At 45.8% G+C, this 16,861-nt stretch overlaps 1 protein-coding gene across 19 annotated transcripts in view; it reads left to right on the top strand.

Moving 5' to 3' along the window:
- The window catches only part of SAMD4A (sterile alpha motif domain containing 4A), a 225,753-nt gene extending 210,097 nt beyond the window's left edge, over window positions 1-15,656 (top strand). For 11 of the 19 annotated variants that reach the window (XR_010601163.1, XM_024107587.3, XM_065595747.1 and 8 more), the window contains 5 exons: window positions 197-398; window positions 1,139-1,265; window positions 6,791-6,874; window positions 9,364-9,456; window positions 10,666-15,656. Coding sequence is in view for 17 of the 19 variants with exons in the window: in XM_024107587.3 (XP_023963355.2) it covers window positions 197-398; window positions 1,139-1,265; window positions 6,791-6,874; window positions 9,364-9,456; window positions 10,666-10,694 (535 nt within the window). In the remaining 2 variants the exon portion in view is untranslated. The other 8 variants (XR_010601162.1, XM_065595749.1, XM_042841353.2 and 5 more) reach the window with 2 other exon arrangements.
- The last annotated feature ends 1,205 nt before the right edge of the window (window positions 15,657-16,861 follow it).

Here is a 16,861-nt window from a genome sequence, read left to right as displayed (position 1 = left end):
TTCCATTGATTTTAGTGGGAGATGGGTCAAGGCGACAGCTCGTTAGGCTGTGCTGATTTCCAAACCCATCTTTAATCACTACTAACCACGTGCCATTTGAATATGTTCTGAAAGTATTTCGAAGTCCACTCATGCTTGCGTTTTAAAAGGTTAAGATTCTGAATGTTCAGAACCTGTTATTTTTTCCTCTTTCCAGTCGAGGCTTTGGCCAGTCGAACTCCTTACCAACAGCTGGCTCTGTCGGTGCAGGAATGGGCAGACGGAACCCACGCCAGTTCCAGATTCCCTCCCGGAATCTCCCCCCCACCCGGCTGGGTCTGCTGGGCCCCAGTGGACTCCTAGGAGCTGCACAACGCAGCGCAGCTACCAACCCAACCATCCTGAAACAAGGAAGACAGGTGTGTGTCAGTCTGTCCGTGTTGGTGCATGTCAGACCACCAATGCTGCAGGGCGGTTGTTAGCTGCAAAGCTGCAGAGGAGGGTCTATATTTTTTGTGCCTGCTGAGTAATACTTTGGGTCTGATCCGACAAGACGCTGAGCACCCCTGATTGCCAGTTTCGTCAGGTGTGGGTGGCTTCCAGAACTTAGCAGGGTCAGGCCCATATACATGACAAGGGATTGGTCCAAATGTAGCTATTTACTCCCCAATGGCTGAAGAGAAAACTGCTACTAAAGAAAACAAGTTAATCAGCTCTTTGCTAAGGTTAACGTGGAATGATTTTTCTGATTTTCTTCATCTGACTAATGTGTCTGGGTACTCTTTTTTTACACGCGAGCCCAGTGAGAACAGTCTGCAGGCATTTCCTGTTTTTGCTCTTTTCGGTGTAGCGGGGTCCTGAAAAGGGACAAGGAGAGCTGGGAGAGAGGGACAAATCAGGCTTCAGAGAGGGTTGGAGGAAGAGAAATGAGCCAAGGGTTTTTTATAAATACATCACTCGGAGAGTAAGTGTCACTCGCTGAAAAAGCCCTTCTCAGGGAGAGGGTGACCCAGTGACTAGAAGGCGTAAGGCTGGGGAGATCAGGAAAGCATTAGCATACAGAGCGTGCTGAGGTTTTTAACACACCCAGACTGTGTCCTACGTTAGCGTGGCTCTGGCATTTGTTTTACAGTATCGTTGGTGTGTTTGTTTTCCATAGAATCTCTGGTTCGCAAACCCCGGGGGTAGCAACAGCATGCCAAGTCGGACCCATAGCTCAGTGCAGAGGACGCGTTCCCTGCCTGTCCACACATCCCCACAGACCATGCTGATGTTTCAGCAGCCAGGTAGGACGAAGTCATTTGTCTTTTGCTTATTCATCCCCTTGTCATCTGAGAGTACAGTATATTAAAATAGCTGCACTAGTGAACCCTGCCTACAAATGCTTAGCCTCAACTGTCACAATACATTCCTGGGTGCTTATAGAAAGCTTTCTTTTTTTAAACTCTGCATTGCAAGCATGAACAGTGGTGGGCTGGCAGCAAGCCAGGCTCTGCAAGCTCAGAGTCTGTTGCAATCCGACCAAGATATTTTTTGACACTAGTCAGATTACTGGATTGATTAAACTAGAGACATCACTGGAGGGATTTTGACCCTATATATAACAGACTGACTGTGCTAGTGCCCAACATAGCTTCCTTCTGCAAGGCTTTGTGTTACATGGGGAATGTTGTAACTCTTGGATCACCTTTTTTGCTTTTACATGGACTGGAAAATCCAGTGCAGAAGAGAAATGACTTCATGCATTTTAGGGAAATTCTTTTGAGAGAGACATTCTGAGGCAGAATTTCAACACACTGGGGATTTTAATTGTTTCCTTGCACGGTTTTAATACCCTTCCGTGTGTAAGAACATCCTGTCTTTCTTTTTGGTTTGCTGAGTGTCCATCTGAATCCAGAGGAAAAAGCTCTGAGACTTGAATACATTTTTTCTAGTATATCTTAACTACGTATGTTGCTCCACTATCCTTTTAATGCAGCCTTTCTGCTAATGTACAGTAGTATTAATAATCTGCATTGTTCCAGCAATAATTCACCATAGAAACAAATCTCATTCAAAAGAAGTTTACCACACCAGAAACTTACACCCTTGTTTCAGCCTGGGCCTCCTTCTAGCCTTCTCGTGTATTATGTGTCCGCGTTGTTTTGACTGTCTGTTCTAGATTGCAAGCCTCTTGTTGCAGGGACTGCGTTTGCCTCTTGTATCATCCAGAGCCCAGTGTAATGGCAAAGTTCGATAAATATTACAGAATAAGAAATAGGTTCTTCTTGCATGTTAGCCTGCAGGTGATGAGGACTCTAGAGGACTGGAAAGTGGCATTGCCGAAAAAATATGTGTAGAGTAGCCAAGAAAATGATGCATTTATTTAGTAGTAGTGTTAATAGTTTGCATGTATACAACACTTTTCGTTGGAGGATCTCAAAACACATTGTAAACACTAATGAATTAATCCCCACAACAATCCTGTGAAGTAGGAAGGTATTATACTTATGGGGTAAACTGAACAGAGAGATTAACTGAGTTGCCCAAAGTCTTACAGCAAGTTGATTGTGAAGTTAGAATTGCAACCCAGGAGTCCTGACTCTGTCCCTGCTCTGAATATTAGACTGCACAGTCACATCTAGTCAGCCTTATTTCTTACATCTCATTCATGTAAACTTGAGATGCATTTAATGTGAATGTCTGTTCAGTCAGAACAAAGCTGGTCTGTTTGTTCAAGCAGAATACTGCATGGGGTGAAAACATAGCTGATCTAATTCTGCTGGCTTTGTAAAATTCAGCCTCAGTTCCCTTACCCATGGCTCTGTGGGATCCTGCAAACTCCACAGGGCGTCATACCTCTGTCCCTTGAGGAGGACTATTTGCAAAGAACTCAAAGAGGGGAGCTTCAGGGAGTTCTTCTGATCTCCTAGCCCCCTCCTGCAGAGAATCCAGCAGGGGGGACCTAACCCAGGTGACGGGACAGAGGAGAGGAATCTAAAGGGATTGTTTAAATTAAGAATAAAGCCATAAGAACGAGCCAAAACCATCCTACAAATGCTAAATTTAATAATAATAATACTTAGCTCTTAGAATTTGGTGCCAATTTCTTGCCTAGAACACTCCCCCAGCTCCTGCAAGCCGGGCACAAACATCTGAGGGCAGAATGTTGGCTCTAAATTTATGTGCTATTTAAAACTAGCACCAAAACTTGTTTCTACCAGGGATTAAAATATCACCTGAACTAGGAATGCACATTGATGACTGTCCAGGAGGGATTTAAGGAAATACTGCCAGCGTCTTCATCTCATCTGCATTAAGCCCAGATTAAAAGGCGATCTGGAAGAAAGAGGGGAAGCAGGTCATGTAAATTAGTGGGCTATTCCACTAATTCATCGTCAGACCTGTTGGGGACACCACCTGCCCTTAATTTCCAGTCATCTGACGGCTGATTTGGAGCCCTAAAACACAAGCCTTCCCAGGTAGCTCACAACCTTACTTGGTACACGACTGCAGCATGCCACGTTTTTAAGTCACAAATGATGGTTTCAGATAAACAAGCTCTTTCCTTCCACCTGCTGTGAGTGGAGGGGGTGAAAAGAAAATAATCTTGATATTGCTCCCTTAAAATGCTAAATATCTTCGATCCATTGAACTCAAGAGATGTTTCTTTAGATGTCTGGGGTAAGATCACATTCCATTTAAGCTGTGCTGTGGGCGTCTCTCCTGCTGGTTATATTTATCCTCCATGTGAATCAGAGAAGTTAAAGTTGGAGAAGACCTCTTAGGTCACGCCTCGGTCATCCCTTGGGGACCAGCCCAGATCTCCACGGTAACACAGGATGCGTCAGAGGAAGGGAAAAAGATCCCTCATAAGGCACCTACACCGTCTGTTCTCCAGGGCTTTGTCCAGCATGGTTTCAAATGACCCCAGCAATGGAGCTTATTTTTAGTTTCACTTCTGTCATTTGTACAGACAAGTTTTACAGCCCTCGTGTCCCTGGCACAGAGGAGTTTCTGGTTTTGCCCTACGTGCAACTTTCAAGTTCATAAAAAAATCAAGTCCTGGTCTCTACACACACTATGGCAAATGAAATCAACCTGACACAAACTACGTCTAAACAGGGAATAGCCAATATTATGCCTCACTTTTGTTTTAGGCATAAAATACTTTTGTTCTAGAGGATAATCATAACAATATTATCAATTACAGTATACTCCTCTTTATCCGAAACCCCGTGTGATGGGGTTCGGTCCACCGCTGCGGCGCCTCCTGCTGGCTGTCCTGGGGATTAGCTCTGTATGCCAGTGCGCCCTCTTCTGGTGACGTTCTGCCCCATCACTCTCCAGCTATGCCGCACTCTGTGCTCCCTGGTTCCGGGGGATAGTATCACAGTCCCTCAGTCCAGCCACTTCCTCCTGACCCGGGCCCGCCCACTACTCTGGGTCCTGGCCCAGGGACCCTGAAGATGGCTGCCATTTACTACGTCCCTGCCGACTCCTCTATAGATCTCCCTGGGCCACGTTCCCACAGCCCCAGCACCCTCTTTGCCCTTGCCTCAGGGCCTCAGCCTGCAGCACTGCTCTGTCTGGGGTGCTTGCTGCCCTCCGCCTGCAAGGCAGTCACTCCTCCTCAAGCTCCAGGGAGTGACTGACGCTGCTCTGCTCTGCAGCCTTTCTTATATGGGCCAGCCCAGCCCTGATTGGCTGCTCCCCGCAGCCTCTCTGTAACTGGCTGCCTCCTGCACAGCCTCCATCACATCCCATTATCCGAACTGCCACGCTATCCCAACCCCTTCCTTGCCCCCCTCGTGTCTCATGCTGAGGGACAAGGAAGGGATTTGGAGAATGTGGAGGTTCAGATAATAAAGCAGAGTCCCCCGGCCAGGACTGCAAGGATGGGCACAAGCCCCCAGCTGCAGGGAGGCCAGCCCGCTGCTGTATGGCTCCTACGACAGTGCAGGGAGCCCTCTGCAGTCCCGCTGTCACCGGAGTGAGGGAGCGGGGCCATGACAATGGTATTGCCTAGGGCTAGTGACACCGGATCCCTGCAGGCCCAAGACGCAGGATGGCTGCAGTGTTGGCGGGGCAGAGCAGAGTCCTGGCTGCTTTGCCCCACACAGTCCAACTACACAAGGTAGGCAAAGGAAGTACTCTTGTCTTCATTGTGCAGCTGGGACTCAGATCCTCAGAGGTATGTAGGGTTCCAATTCCCATTGACGTCAGCAGAAGTTAGGAGCCTAACTACCTTCGTGGATCTGGAGCTGTGTGACTTGCTCAACGTCACGCAGGGAATGAACCCAGCTCTCCTGAATCCTGCGCCGGGGCCTTACAAGACCATCCGTCCTCCTCGGATAGCAACAGTTAAGTTAATGCAAACCCCATGCCATGCATTTCCCCAGCAATTGCCTGGAGAGAGTTTCCTTTAAGAACTGCACTGTCACTGCTGACCCAGTCCACAAAACTCTAGGGACCTTGGGATAAGAGGGTCAGATAGAAAACATCCTCAGTCAGCTATGCCTCAGCGCTGCCTTTTTACTCCTGTGCGCTGTGTTTACAGATGATCTGACGAGGGAGTTTTGATTTATGCAGCTCTGAGGCCTTACAATGCACATGTATCATTCTGTTCAGCTGTTGGCAGACCTACGGCTTAGAGGACACGGATGCTCCTTCAGTAAGGCCCAGCGATGGAATTTCACAATTCCTTTAGTGGCTCTGACTACCTTTACAGTCACTGTGGAGCGGCACCTTCACAACAGGGACATTTTACTGTCTTTCTTCATTGGCCTTGCCAAGCCCTTTCTTTGTAGTATTTTCAAACCATGTGAGGATCTTTCTAATACAAACCTTGAACCTTTCACTTACATCAGTTCGTCTCTGGTGGAACTTCATTGAATTCCTCCTGGTTTACACTAATGGAGGTTCATACCCTTAGTTTCTCATGTTGGAAGTGCTGTCAAATAAAAGTGTGCCCCATTTTAAAAAACAGTCCTTGCTAGAAAGTTAGTAGGGTTGAATTCTCAGTCCTGGTTTAGCAGTCCAATAAAACAGTTTATAGGCCCATGGTATATAGGCAAGGCCCAGACCCTCAAAGGTATTTAGTCTTCTATCTCTCTGCCTAGGCCTAAATCTTCAAGCAAAGGATGAAGTTGGCCTTGTTGTTTCAGTTCATATAAGTAAAACAAAGTTACTGGATTATGAATGGATTTGAGTGTTTTGCCCTAATTGTGCTGGGGTTATTTCCTTCTAAACTCCTGCCTCCTAACCTACAGCTTTCATCGCCTTGCCCTGCAATGGCCAGTCTGAAACCAAGCCTCTAATCATCATTAATTATTATGGTAGCACGTAGCGGCCATTGGGCGTGGTGCCTGTATGAACACATAACAAAGAGACAGTTCCTGCCCTGAAGAGCTTACAGTCTAGGTATAAGACTGTAGACAAATCTAAGGTTTGGGTTTCATGATTCTGTACTACATCACTGCAAATGTGTGAATCTCCATCAGTGGTATTAGTTAGTGGCTGGGATGGTGTTTGCAAATCAAAACTGACATTGAACAGGTGTGTGTGTGTGTGTGTGTGTGTGCTTGCACATATAAATGAGCATAAAAACATCCAACATTGGGAATGAAAGCTCAATTGCAGTCTTTAGAGGGAGTTGTCAGAGGGACAGAAGCGAAGTAAGGCTCCTGTCATCGGGTTTACACAGGGCGTATGTCAGTGCAGAACAGATTCCTACCTGCCCAGCTATTGTATTTACCCTTTAGATTGGTTGTGACTTTGCTTCTGCCATTGTGGGTCTCCGGAGTAACAGTCTGTTCCATTTCCTTTGCAGAGTTCCAGGTACCAGTGACAGAACCTGACATCAACAACAGGCTGGAGTCCTTGTGCCTGAGTATGACTGAACATGCCCTGGGGGGTGAGTGCACCCTTTTCCCTTCCCTCCATTCTGTTGTCGGCCACAGTGTCTCTGGCACAGCCAGGAGGATTCCCCATTTTAATTCTTTCCTCATCTCCTTGAGGCCGTCTGTCACAGCCACCATCCCCTTGACTGAAATGGGAGCCGGATTAAGCTCTAAGGGCCAGCCCCTCAGCTGGTGTAGTCAATAGATGTAGGCCGATTTACCCAGCTGAGGAGCTGGCCCTGTGTATGGACTTGGACATCTGGCCTGAGCACGCTGTTTCTATATCACTGCAAGAGCCTGCCAACGTGGGGGGGGGAGGGGCAGGTTAGTGAAACTTGGGCTTCCCAAAAGACCTTTCCATTCTAGTGCCACTAAATTCAGCGTAAATCTGAATACAGGTATGATTCTTTTAGCCTGTGCCTTTCTAAAAACACCCATCACCCTCGTGCCTGGGTGCCCTACAGACTGATAGCCGTCAGTTTTCCAGTAGAAGGGAGAATTCTCCTCAGGGATCGGATGCCAGGAGCTGATTGCCGGGAGAGCCGCATTAGCTGTCTGACATAGTCAACTGTGGCAACTTAACTCTAAACAGATGCATCTTCCACTGGCCCTTAAGGATTGTGTCTCAGGCTGAGCTCTGCAGAAAGCGAGGCCCATGATCTCCACTGAGAAAACCCTGACCGTTACTACTGTTACTGTGTGTCACGGTAACGCCTACGAACCCCAGTCAAGGATCAGGGCCCCGTTGTGCTAGATACCATAAATACCACAGAGCTCACAGTGTAGATATCAGACAGGACACAGTCAATGGACAAAACTGACAAATGGGGTGGAGGCGGGTGGACGGAGCAGGTACCAGAACCAACGGCTTAGCAGAAGGATGGACGTCTCAACTGGGCCAGGGTCTGGCGAAAGCCAGAGGAAGATCTGACTGCATCACGGCACGTATAGGTTTTGTGAGTTGTTTTATTTCGATTTAGATAACAAACTGAAACATCCCCGCGCAACGCTCCAGGTGCCCTTAGCCATGAACTGGCCATGACTTTCCCAAACCACGGCCACCCAGCTACGAAAAAACTATCCGCCTACAAAGAATGAACCAAGTCAGCCAATCGATCACCGCAGCAAAACAACCCTTCAAACCACTCCCCCAGCGCCATCAAACAAAGAGTTTGTGCAGCATGCCTAGAAATCCATGGCCTGTGGCGGGGAGGAGCGGGGATCCAAGTCCAGTCTTGAAGGTGGAGAACACCCTGTCGCCAGTCCCTGCCTGGCAGTATATTGTGGGGAGAGAGACAGATGCTCAGGCTGGGAGGGGCCAGGCCAGTTAGGGCTTTGACCCGCATTGCCTTGGCCCAGGCCTCCCTACACGAAAAGTGCTATAAATAGCTTTAAATAAACAAACAAATCAGAGCTTAACAAACCTGTTTGTTTTTAGTCTTAACATTCCAGCGGGAGGAACTGAAGCGTGTGTCAAGCGATTTCCATGATGAGCTGAGCAGGGGAACAGGGAGCGCTGTGTGCCGGGCCCGGCGTTAGGAATAGCTCACTTGGAGATTGCCAAAGTCAGTAATGTGGTGGGCTGTGGTATGCCGGGCTGCTGCCCTTATGCGTAGTTCTAGCTTTGTAACAAAACAACCAGTGTCTTGACACCAGCCGCTGCTGTGTCTCTTAGAAGTCGGATCATTACGGCAGCCCTCCTAGGTATTTCCTCAGTCTCGCTCATGCGCTAAATGGGCTGCATTATGTGGGATGACGTTGGGGCGAGGTGGGAATGGGGGAGCTGCTGCTTTTCTGGGATGAGCGCCTCTGCCATTCGCAGCCCCAGCCCGATTCCCTTCGCCGTGTTCAACGGGGTGGGCTCTCCCAGGTGCCATCATTCTAGGTCGCCTTGCAGCACTCTGACGCTCAGGGCAGCACGGGGCACAGCACTGCAGCAGGAGCCACTCCACCGCCTACCGCTCACGTCGTTCTCCCAGATCAGGGCACATCCGAGCTGGGCTATCCAGCTCCTACTGTGCCTCCGCTGAGGAGGGGCCAGGAACCTGTGTCTGAACTTCCCAGAGCCTGGCAGGTGTTTGGATCCAGGTTTTGTCTCAGCCCGTCCTAGAGATGAGCCAGCCACTGAATTTGGATCCACTCTGCCCCCAAGTTTGAAGGGTGGGGGTGCGGCAGCAGGTTGAGCTGGTGTTTCAGATCATGCCCATCTTTGGCCTACATCCATCATTCCAGGTAGGGTTGGAAATACAAGACTTTCCATAGCCCAAAGCCTGCTGTTGTGTTTCTGAAAGCCACCCTAATGCGTTCACAAGCCTGTGCACGACTGAGCACAGAGGAGCCGCGTCAACAAATACGTGTTCAAAGCCAGTGAATCTGTGTCACAAGCTTGCACCCCGAATGCATGTGTCATAACTCGTGTCTGGTTCAAAACCCTTCTGCAGCGTTAATCCTCACCCAGGCTTTTCATTGTTGTTCTCTCTCTCCGTACTTCATCCCCTTGTAGAGAGCTGTGCATGGAGCGTCATAGGCACTGTGGATTTCATTGGCGGGAGCAGGCATGATAAGCCCACGCACACCTCTCAGCGCTTTCTGACTGGTCAGTTGGCTCGTTAAGGCCTTGCTGAGACATCACCCCTATCTGAGGAGTTTTCTGCTCCAACCCCTCCTCCCCAACCACCGAGTCCCCAAATAGCCTGACTCCTGGGCTGTGATGGGACAGGGCCCCGGGCGAAAAGAGTCGGGGACAGTACATTACCGGGAGGCTGTTAGGAAGCCTTAGAAAGAGGAGGCCGGAAATGAACCAAGGGGAATTTAGCCCCAGACGTCTCAGTCCTGGCCCCTGTGACCCATCAGCTTCCATTGAAATGAGATGGAGTCCGTGCCCCGGGCATGGCACTAAAGCTTCCTCTGTGACCTTACTGGCCTCTATTTCTAATTGTTCCTTTCACTTCCTTGTCCTAGTTCTGTTGCATTTTAAAAGCAAACTAAACCCCAGGCCATAGGAAGAAATCCACCCAGCAGCTGCCATTCCTCTGGGCAGGACTGCATTTCCAAACACTCCTGGAACAGGGTCCGAGCCTGCAGTCCCTCTCACACTGCCGTAAAGGGGAGTTTTGCCTCCTCAGAGCGCACAGGGCAAGACCTGACAGGATAACAGAGATGTGCACCGCCTACTCAGAACCTTGCCTATTAATTTAGGGCAAGACCATCTCTTTTGCTCTATTCTGGTACATGGAGCCAGGGGCTATAAAGTACTTGCATGGGCCCTCTACATTGTAGGTCACTGCACAGCTCTGCATGGCCACTGTTCCCTGACCCACACCAGATGGGGGTGGGGAAGTGGGCAAACAGGAACAAGAAATGGGCAATAGACCGGAAGCAGATTGCTTCCTTCCTGGAGTACAGGAGGGACCAGGGCATGCATGGTGACTCTGAGTCACGCTGCATTCCCTTGGCTGCTCCTGGAGCAGCAGAACTACATGCATCCCTTACTCAGAGCAGATTGTAAAGATACATTTGAGCCCCTACTGCATACCAGCATAGAAATTACATTCACAACTAGAGAGGGAAGGGCAGTGCCCTGCTGACTGGCACACAGATATGGAAGGTAGGTAGGTGGACCTGAGCCACCAAATTTGGATCCAGATCTGAATTTCCCCCACATTTGGATCTACCGATTGGATTCAGGCCAATCTGCCGTGTTTATTTAAATTGAGTATTTGTAACATGCCCATCATGGTAGTATTGAGGAAATGCAATTTAAAGCGACATGTGGCTACTTCTGATTATGACTTAAATCTTTCAGACGGCGTGGACAGAACCTCTACGATATAGAAGATGAACGTGTAACGGTGACAGCGCTGGCCGTGAGAATGACTGCTGCGGGTCCAGTGGCAACAGTCTCCAGACGTGCACAGGATTCTCAAAGAGATTTTGCATTCTCTCTCTCTCTCTCTCTCTCGTTTTAATTTTGTGAATGTGTAGATTGTCCTTGTGAACTTATCATTAGAATTGGACTTTGTTTTGTCATTTATTACATCCTCTCTAGAGGAAAAGTGTGGGGGAAAGGCAAAGTGCTGGTCAATAAGGTGTTAATCTCCAGCTGGGGAGGATGGAGAGCACCAGGCAAACAGGCACCAGGCAAACCCTGTTTCTGAAGGAGGAAATTAACAAATATCACATGTGTGACCAAAAAAACAAGGGGGTAACTTATTGTTCAGAGTTTACAACTCTTGTATTTCACTGGAGCTCAAACATCTACTGGAGCTGCAGCGCAGTCAAAAAGGAAAATAAAAACCAACCACCACCAAACATCCTTTCAACCAAATTTAAAACAACTAAATTTCAATTTGTGTATTGTTTACATCAGAGCAGATATAAAGGGTACATAAGTGTGTAAAAATGTCTGGTAGGCCTTTGTCTCATATTCCTGTTGTAAAGGATTTTTTTGTTTTACTTCTGTTAATAGCAGCAGGTTTGCATTTTACATAGCAACCAAGCTGTGCTTCTAGGGGCAGGCCTTGGGTTTTCATCTTATCAGCTGGGATGGAGAGGACATCGGAGAAGAGAGGAGGGATGTTGTGGAGTGGGCGGGACTATATGTGATTGGGCGCGGAGAGCAAGTGGGATCAGTTTCTTGTTTCTTGTCTTGTGTATGTGAATACCTAAAAGATGCTGCATCCTGGCTTTTACAGACCTGCCACTACATCCCAGACTGACTGGATCATTTTCAGAACTAGCTACAGTTTGCCAGCTAAACTACAGGGGGAGGAGGGCTGGGCCTTTTCTTGCCCTGGGAGGTAACGAGGATGTGAGCAGGTAGAGAAGGATTAAAGGGGAAAGCATGAGCTTCCTGTGGTAAGGGACCATGCGGGAGAGCAGCAACATGTAAGCAGTGCTAGACTGCAGCTCTCAGTATGAATAGTGAGTACGCTCTGTTCGGTGTTTATACTGGCTCACAAACACTGATGCCTTTTTCTTGGTCCTGACAGATAATGAGCGTGCATGTGGCCATAGAGTAATAAGCAGGCTAAACTGGACATTACGTGTAAGGGAAGAAAGGTCAACATGTGGGTGGATTAAAGATTTAAGAGCCAGTCGTTTGGATGCACATCTATCTCTGTGCTGCTGTCCTCCCAGAACTGTAGCAATTACACGTTGCTCTTTATAATGGAGTTCAGGGTGGCCCTGGTTCATTTCATACGTGAATTTGCTATACCTTTGAACCAGCAAGTGTTTAAACTGAGATCTGAGTCCAGAATCAAGTCTCATGTACACCAGCGTACATCCATAGTTGTTCCATTGAATTCAGTGGGTTAGCTCCAGATTTACACCCAAATGAAAACAGAATCGTCACCTAACATTTCAGTAGTACGTGGTTATTGAATCCCCATTGCTTGCTTGACACCCAGAGGGCCTGGGGTTTTTTTTTTCTTTTTTTTACTTACACCAGTTTTACCCCAATGCATTTCCATTGGCTTTAGTGAAGTTACTCCGGATTCACCCTGGTGTAAGTAAGAAATGATTTGGTGCGTGCAATTTTTCTTTATTATATAAAGAAAAGTAATATTGGTGCATACCATGGCTATGTGAATCTGTACAATACTTCAGAAATCAGTTCTGTTGGTTAACGTTGTTTGGGTGGTTGATATTCTCTGAAAGTAGTTATGGAATTGCTCGAAGAAGCAAATATTTTCAGTGCCAAACATTCAACGTGACTATTTTAAAAGGGGGGACTAAGGGCTAAACCGCAGCTTCAAAGAGGTGTTCTTACATGTACAATAAGGTTTGTAAATCCAATTTAGATGCAGCATTTTTACTTAACTTTATAAAAACAAAAAGTGCCAAAATGCAATTTTTCATGCTGATTGACATAAAGTTGATATTTCTTGGTTTCCTGTTTACCAGAATGCATGATACAATGTAACTGAGCATGATTTGGTGGCGTAATGAGGGAAGACGGTGGGAGGGGACTTTGGAATGTGTTAGAAGGAGCTTAAAACAAAGTTAATGAAGAGTTTAATGAACTGCAGTATTACACAGCTTGGCTAGGAAATGAGAAGGTATTCAAATCTGAGTTGCATCTTGAGCATTCATAGCTATACAAAATGTGCAGCTTCAGAAAATGAATTGTGAACACAATCACCTTAGCATGAATCTTTTGAAAGGAAGACAAAGTATTTACAAATCTGAAATTCTATTTATTCCTTTGCTGAATATAGAAACAGAGGTTATCTGATTATTAGATATATTATTTTGGATATATTTTACTTATTAACTTGCTATGGCTGGTAACCATGATAATGTCTGTTATTAACAACCACATAATTCAATTTTTCTTTTCTTTTTTTTTTTAAAAAGCTTATTTTCCATTGGGAGTGTATAGGTTAATGATAGACTTTGTTGTGTTTTGCTGTTTTTTGTTTTAATTAAAAAGTAGCTTCGGTTAAATTTTGGAAGTCCTTCCCAGCTCCGTTTTGAGGCCTGTGTTGAGTGCAGGTGCAGAGCTCAAGTTAAAAATCAAATTCTAAAGTAAAATAAATTTATTTATAAAAACCAGTTGCATGCATAAGGCTGTGAAGTCAAATATTTAGTAATAAAGCGGCAGTGCCTTTCTTTTTTGTATTTACCCATTTACCCCAAATGCAACTGTTTTATAATAAGCAAGTATCAAATTATTTCAAATCTCAGAGTAACAAATATTTCACTACATATAAATGTGGGGTTTTTTTTTCCGTTTTCTAACTAAAGCAGTGTGTAGTTGGTATCTCTGCAAGCATCTCTTCCAGTGACAGTAGTTTGCTACACTATTATCATGTATGAGGTTTTATTGGTGCTTTTATCCTTGGCGGTTTCTTACAGTTATTAACAGTAGGGGGCAGACACACACAAGAGGCTGAGACATACAAGGAATGAAACATTGCTGATGGTTTTTCGCTGCTTCGGGTTTCACTTCTGAATGACGGCCGACAAGGAAAACAAAATAGCTTTTGTCTGTTGGTGATGCTGTCTGCACTGAGAAGCTAACAAATTCCGTATATCCAAGTGTCCTTGGCTGTGTTCACACTGCAGAAATGAACCTCTTTTGCCCCCGGGTCAAGCTTGGCTGCCCCACCCATCGGCAAAAAGAAGAACAGGAGTACTTGTGGCACCTTATAGACTAACAAATTTATTAGAGCATAAGCTTTCGTGGACTACAGCCCACTTCTTCGGATGCATCCGAAGAAGTGGGCTGTAGTCCACGAAAGCTTATGCTCTAATAAATTTGTTAGTCTCTAAGGTGCCACAAGTACTCCTGTTCTTCTTTTTGCGGATACAGACTAACACGGCTGCTACTCTGAAACCACCCATCGGATTGCCCTGCTGAGCTGGATAGGATCAGCAGGGGCCAACACCGGTAGAGAAGTGTGCCAGGCCCCTGGCAGGTTCACCACAGGGCACCCCTCCTCGGAAAGCACATCTGTTAAACAAGTGCTTAAGTTCCGCTCACTTCAAGGGGACTTACGCACGGGTTTAAAGTTAAGCACATGCTTTGCTGAATAGGAGCTGGAATAAGATGCGTTGTGCAATGAGTGCTCAATGGGGCTCACTTTGACCACTGCAGCCAGACAAGCGTTTGCCTGTCGAGAGTGGGATGTTGACGATGTCACCCTGTTGTTAACACGGCTCATTTTTGCAGTGGACACAGCCTTCTAATCGTCCCAGATTAGGGCTAAATTGCCCCTTTCCTCCCACCTTCCTGGTAAGGGACAAGTAAGTATTCATGACACTGAGGAAACCCTGCTTTTCCTTTGAGGTGCCATGAGCTAACCCTTTCAAGGACAAGCCCTTTGTCTAAGTAGTAATGCAGGTACCTGAGCTGGGGATCAGCCTGTTTTTCTCAGATGGTGGAAGTCGGGGGATTTTTCCCCAGTCACCAACAGGCCTTCACAGAACTGTTGCTTTGTTCAAGTAGATCAGTGACATGCACCCGGTGCAGAACGAGTATCATGCAGGCCCTGTTCCACACATGTAAGAACATAGGACTGAGAACCAGAGCTCAGATTTTAGTCAGCACTTAAAAATATTTCTGTTGTCAACTTTCTCTCTCTTGGGGTGCAGAAACAGGACCCATTTTAGGCTTTCTGAATGTGCCTGATGAAAAGTAGATCCTGCAGAAGTATAATTTGCACACAGTTATGATAACACTAAAGTTGATTTTATACAAGTCATCAGAGTTGCAAAGTGAGTTTTATTTTTTGTATTCCTTTATCTTTACTTAAAGGTGAATGTGTATTCCTCTGGGAGGAATAGGAAGAAAACAGGAATGTTAATAATGTTAAACAGAATACTTCCTCCCTTATTAATATATAACCCTATGTATTTATGCATAACGTAAGCTTACTTTAAAAAGCTTTGGACTTTCTTTCGTTGCATGCCATCTTCTGGCAGTTCCTTATCGTACATGCATGCATTTAGTCCTGTTTTCTCTGTATAAAGTTAGTGCACAAAGAAATATTTTTGCCTAGTTAATGTTGCCAAGCAATGCATATTTTTTAAATTTGTCATATATGGAAATAGCATGTTTGTTACATGTAAAAGCTTCCTGATATAAAGAAATACTAATGTTTGAAGATGCTGTTCTTTGCAAGTGTACAGTTTTCAAATGTTGTTACCAGTGAAACACCCTTGTGATTTAAACTTGCTACAATGTATTTATTACTCATTTCCTCCCATGTAACTAGGAATCATGGCTATATTTCATATCAACATTATATTGAAAGTGAAGGGAGATGATTAATACAAGGTTTTGTAACACTGGGGTGTGTAGTCTTTTTATTTAATTTATTTATTTATTTATTTATAAGGCCAGCATCGTGGCTCAAAGGAATGAAGAAAAACAGCTGTTTAGTTTTGTAGAAAAGTTTTATTATATTTATGTAAAAATCCTGTGGTTGCAGTTTAGGCCCAGATTAAGGTATTGAGGTGCCTAGCTCCCATTGATTTCATTATTTAGGTGCCTAAATACCTTTGAGAATCTGGTCTTTAGGGCTTATGAATTCCACAGTGTTGCACAAATGTTTAACTAATTATCCCTTCTGAGGTAGGTGCAGAACGTTAGTAGTAATCCCATATTCAAATGGGGAAACTGAGGCACAAATCAGTATCCACTTTTCCAAGGAGACACAAGAAGTGAAAAGCAGAGCCAGGATTAGAACTCAGGAACCTCTGGTTCTGTTAATCTGAGTCCACTAGCCATCCTGCCCTTCTATAAACCCTGTTTTCTGGAGCAGAGGCCCAGATACAAGGCATAAGGCGATGCCTTTGTCATGGTGTTAGAGGGCAGTGTGTTTGCAGAGCTCTATGGGCTGTCATCCATCAAACGGGTAAACTGCACAAATTGCAAGAAGAGGCAGATTAACTTCACATAGACAAACCTCTTTTTTGTGTGAATGTAGCACTCCCCAAAAGCACTGGATTTACTCCCCTGGAGGCCCAATCTCAGTATAGCCAGCCCCAAGTGTTCAAAAATCAGGAGTCAAGCTTCCAAAAACCCTCAGCTTGCCTTAAAAATCATGAGGGTTTTTTTAAACAAAGAAAGGGGATGCTTCTTGGTTGTGTGACTAGCGCCATCAGGCTGCATTCTAGTCCCATTTCCAAGCTTTTCTCTGCAACCCTGAGGGTGTGAAACGTGTTTTAGCACATGCATAGACACACTATAGAGATTATTTCATAAACCTTTTACTCCAGGAGCTGGGGCTTTCAATAGAACATCATAGCGTGAGCCTGATGATATTTCAACTGAGAGAGTTGGCAACACCTCCAGCCACCGAACAACTATAGAAAAATGGCAGTAGAATTTGGGAGTTCATGGGTTAATCTCATTGCCTCTGTTTGACCATCAGGAGGAGGATGACGCTGATAGTCACCTACCCACTAAGGTCTGTGGGCTTGGGAGAGAGTCCAGAGAAGTGACTCAGGCAATGTGTGAAAGTAATTTATTGGAGTGATACCTTGTATTT

This window comes from Chrysemys picta, chromosome 4, assembly GCF_011386835.1.
Source record: "Chrysemys picta bellii isolate R12L10 chromosome 4, ASM1138683v2, whole genome shotgun sequence".
In the NCBI taxonomy this organism is placed as follows: domain Eukaryota; kingdom Metazoa; phylum Chordata; order Testudines; family Emydidae; genus Chrysemys; species Chrysemys picta.
The sequence above is the reverse complement of the archived record's forward strand: the minus strand, read 5'-3'. Positions and strand labels throughout refer to the sequence as shown.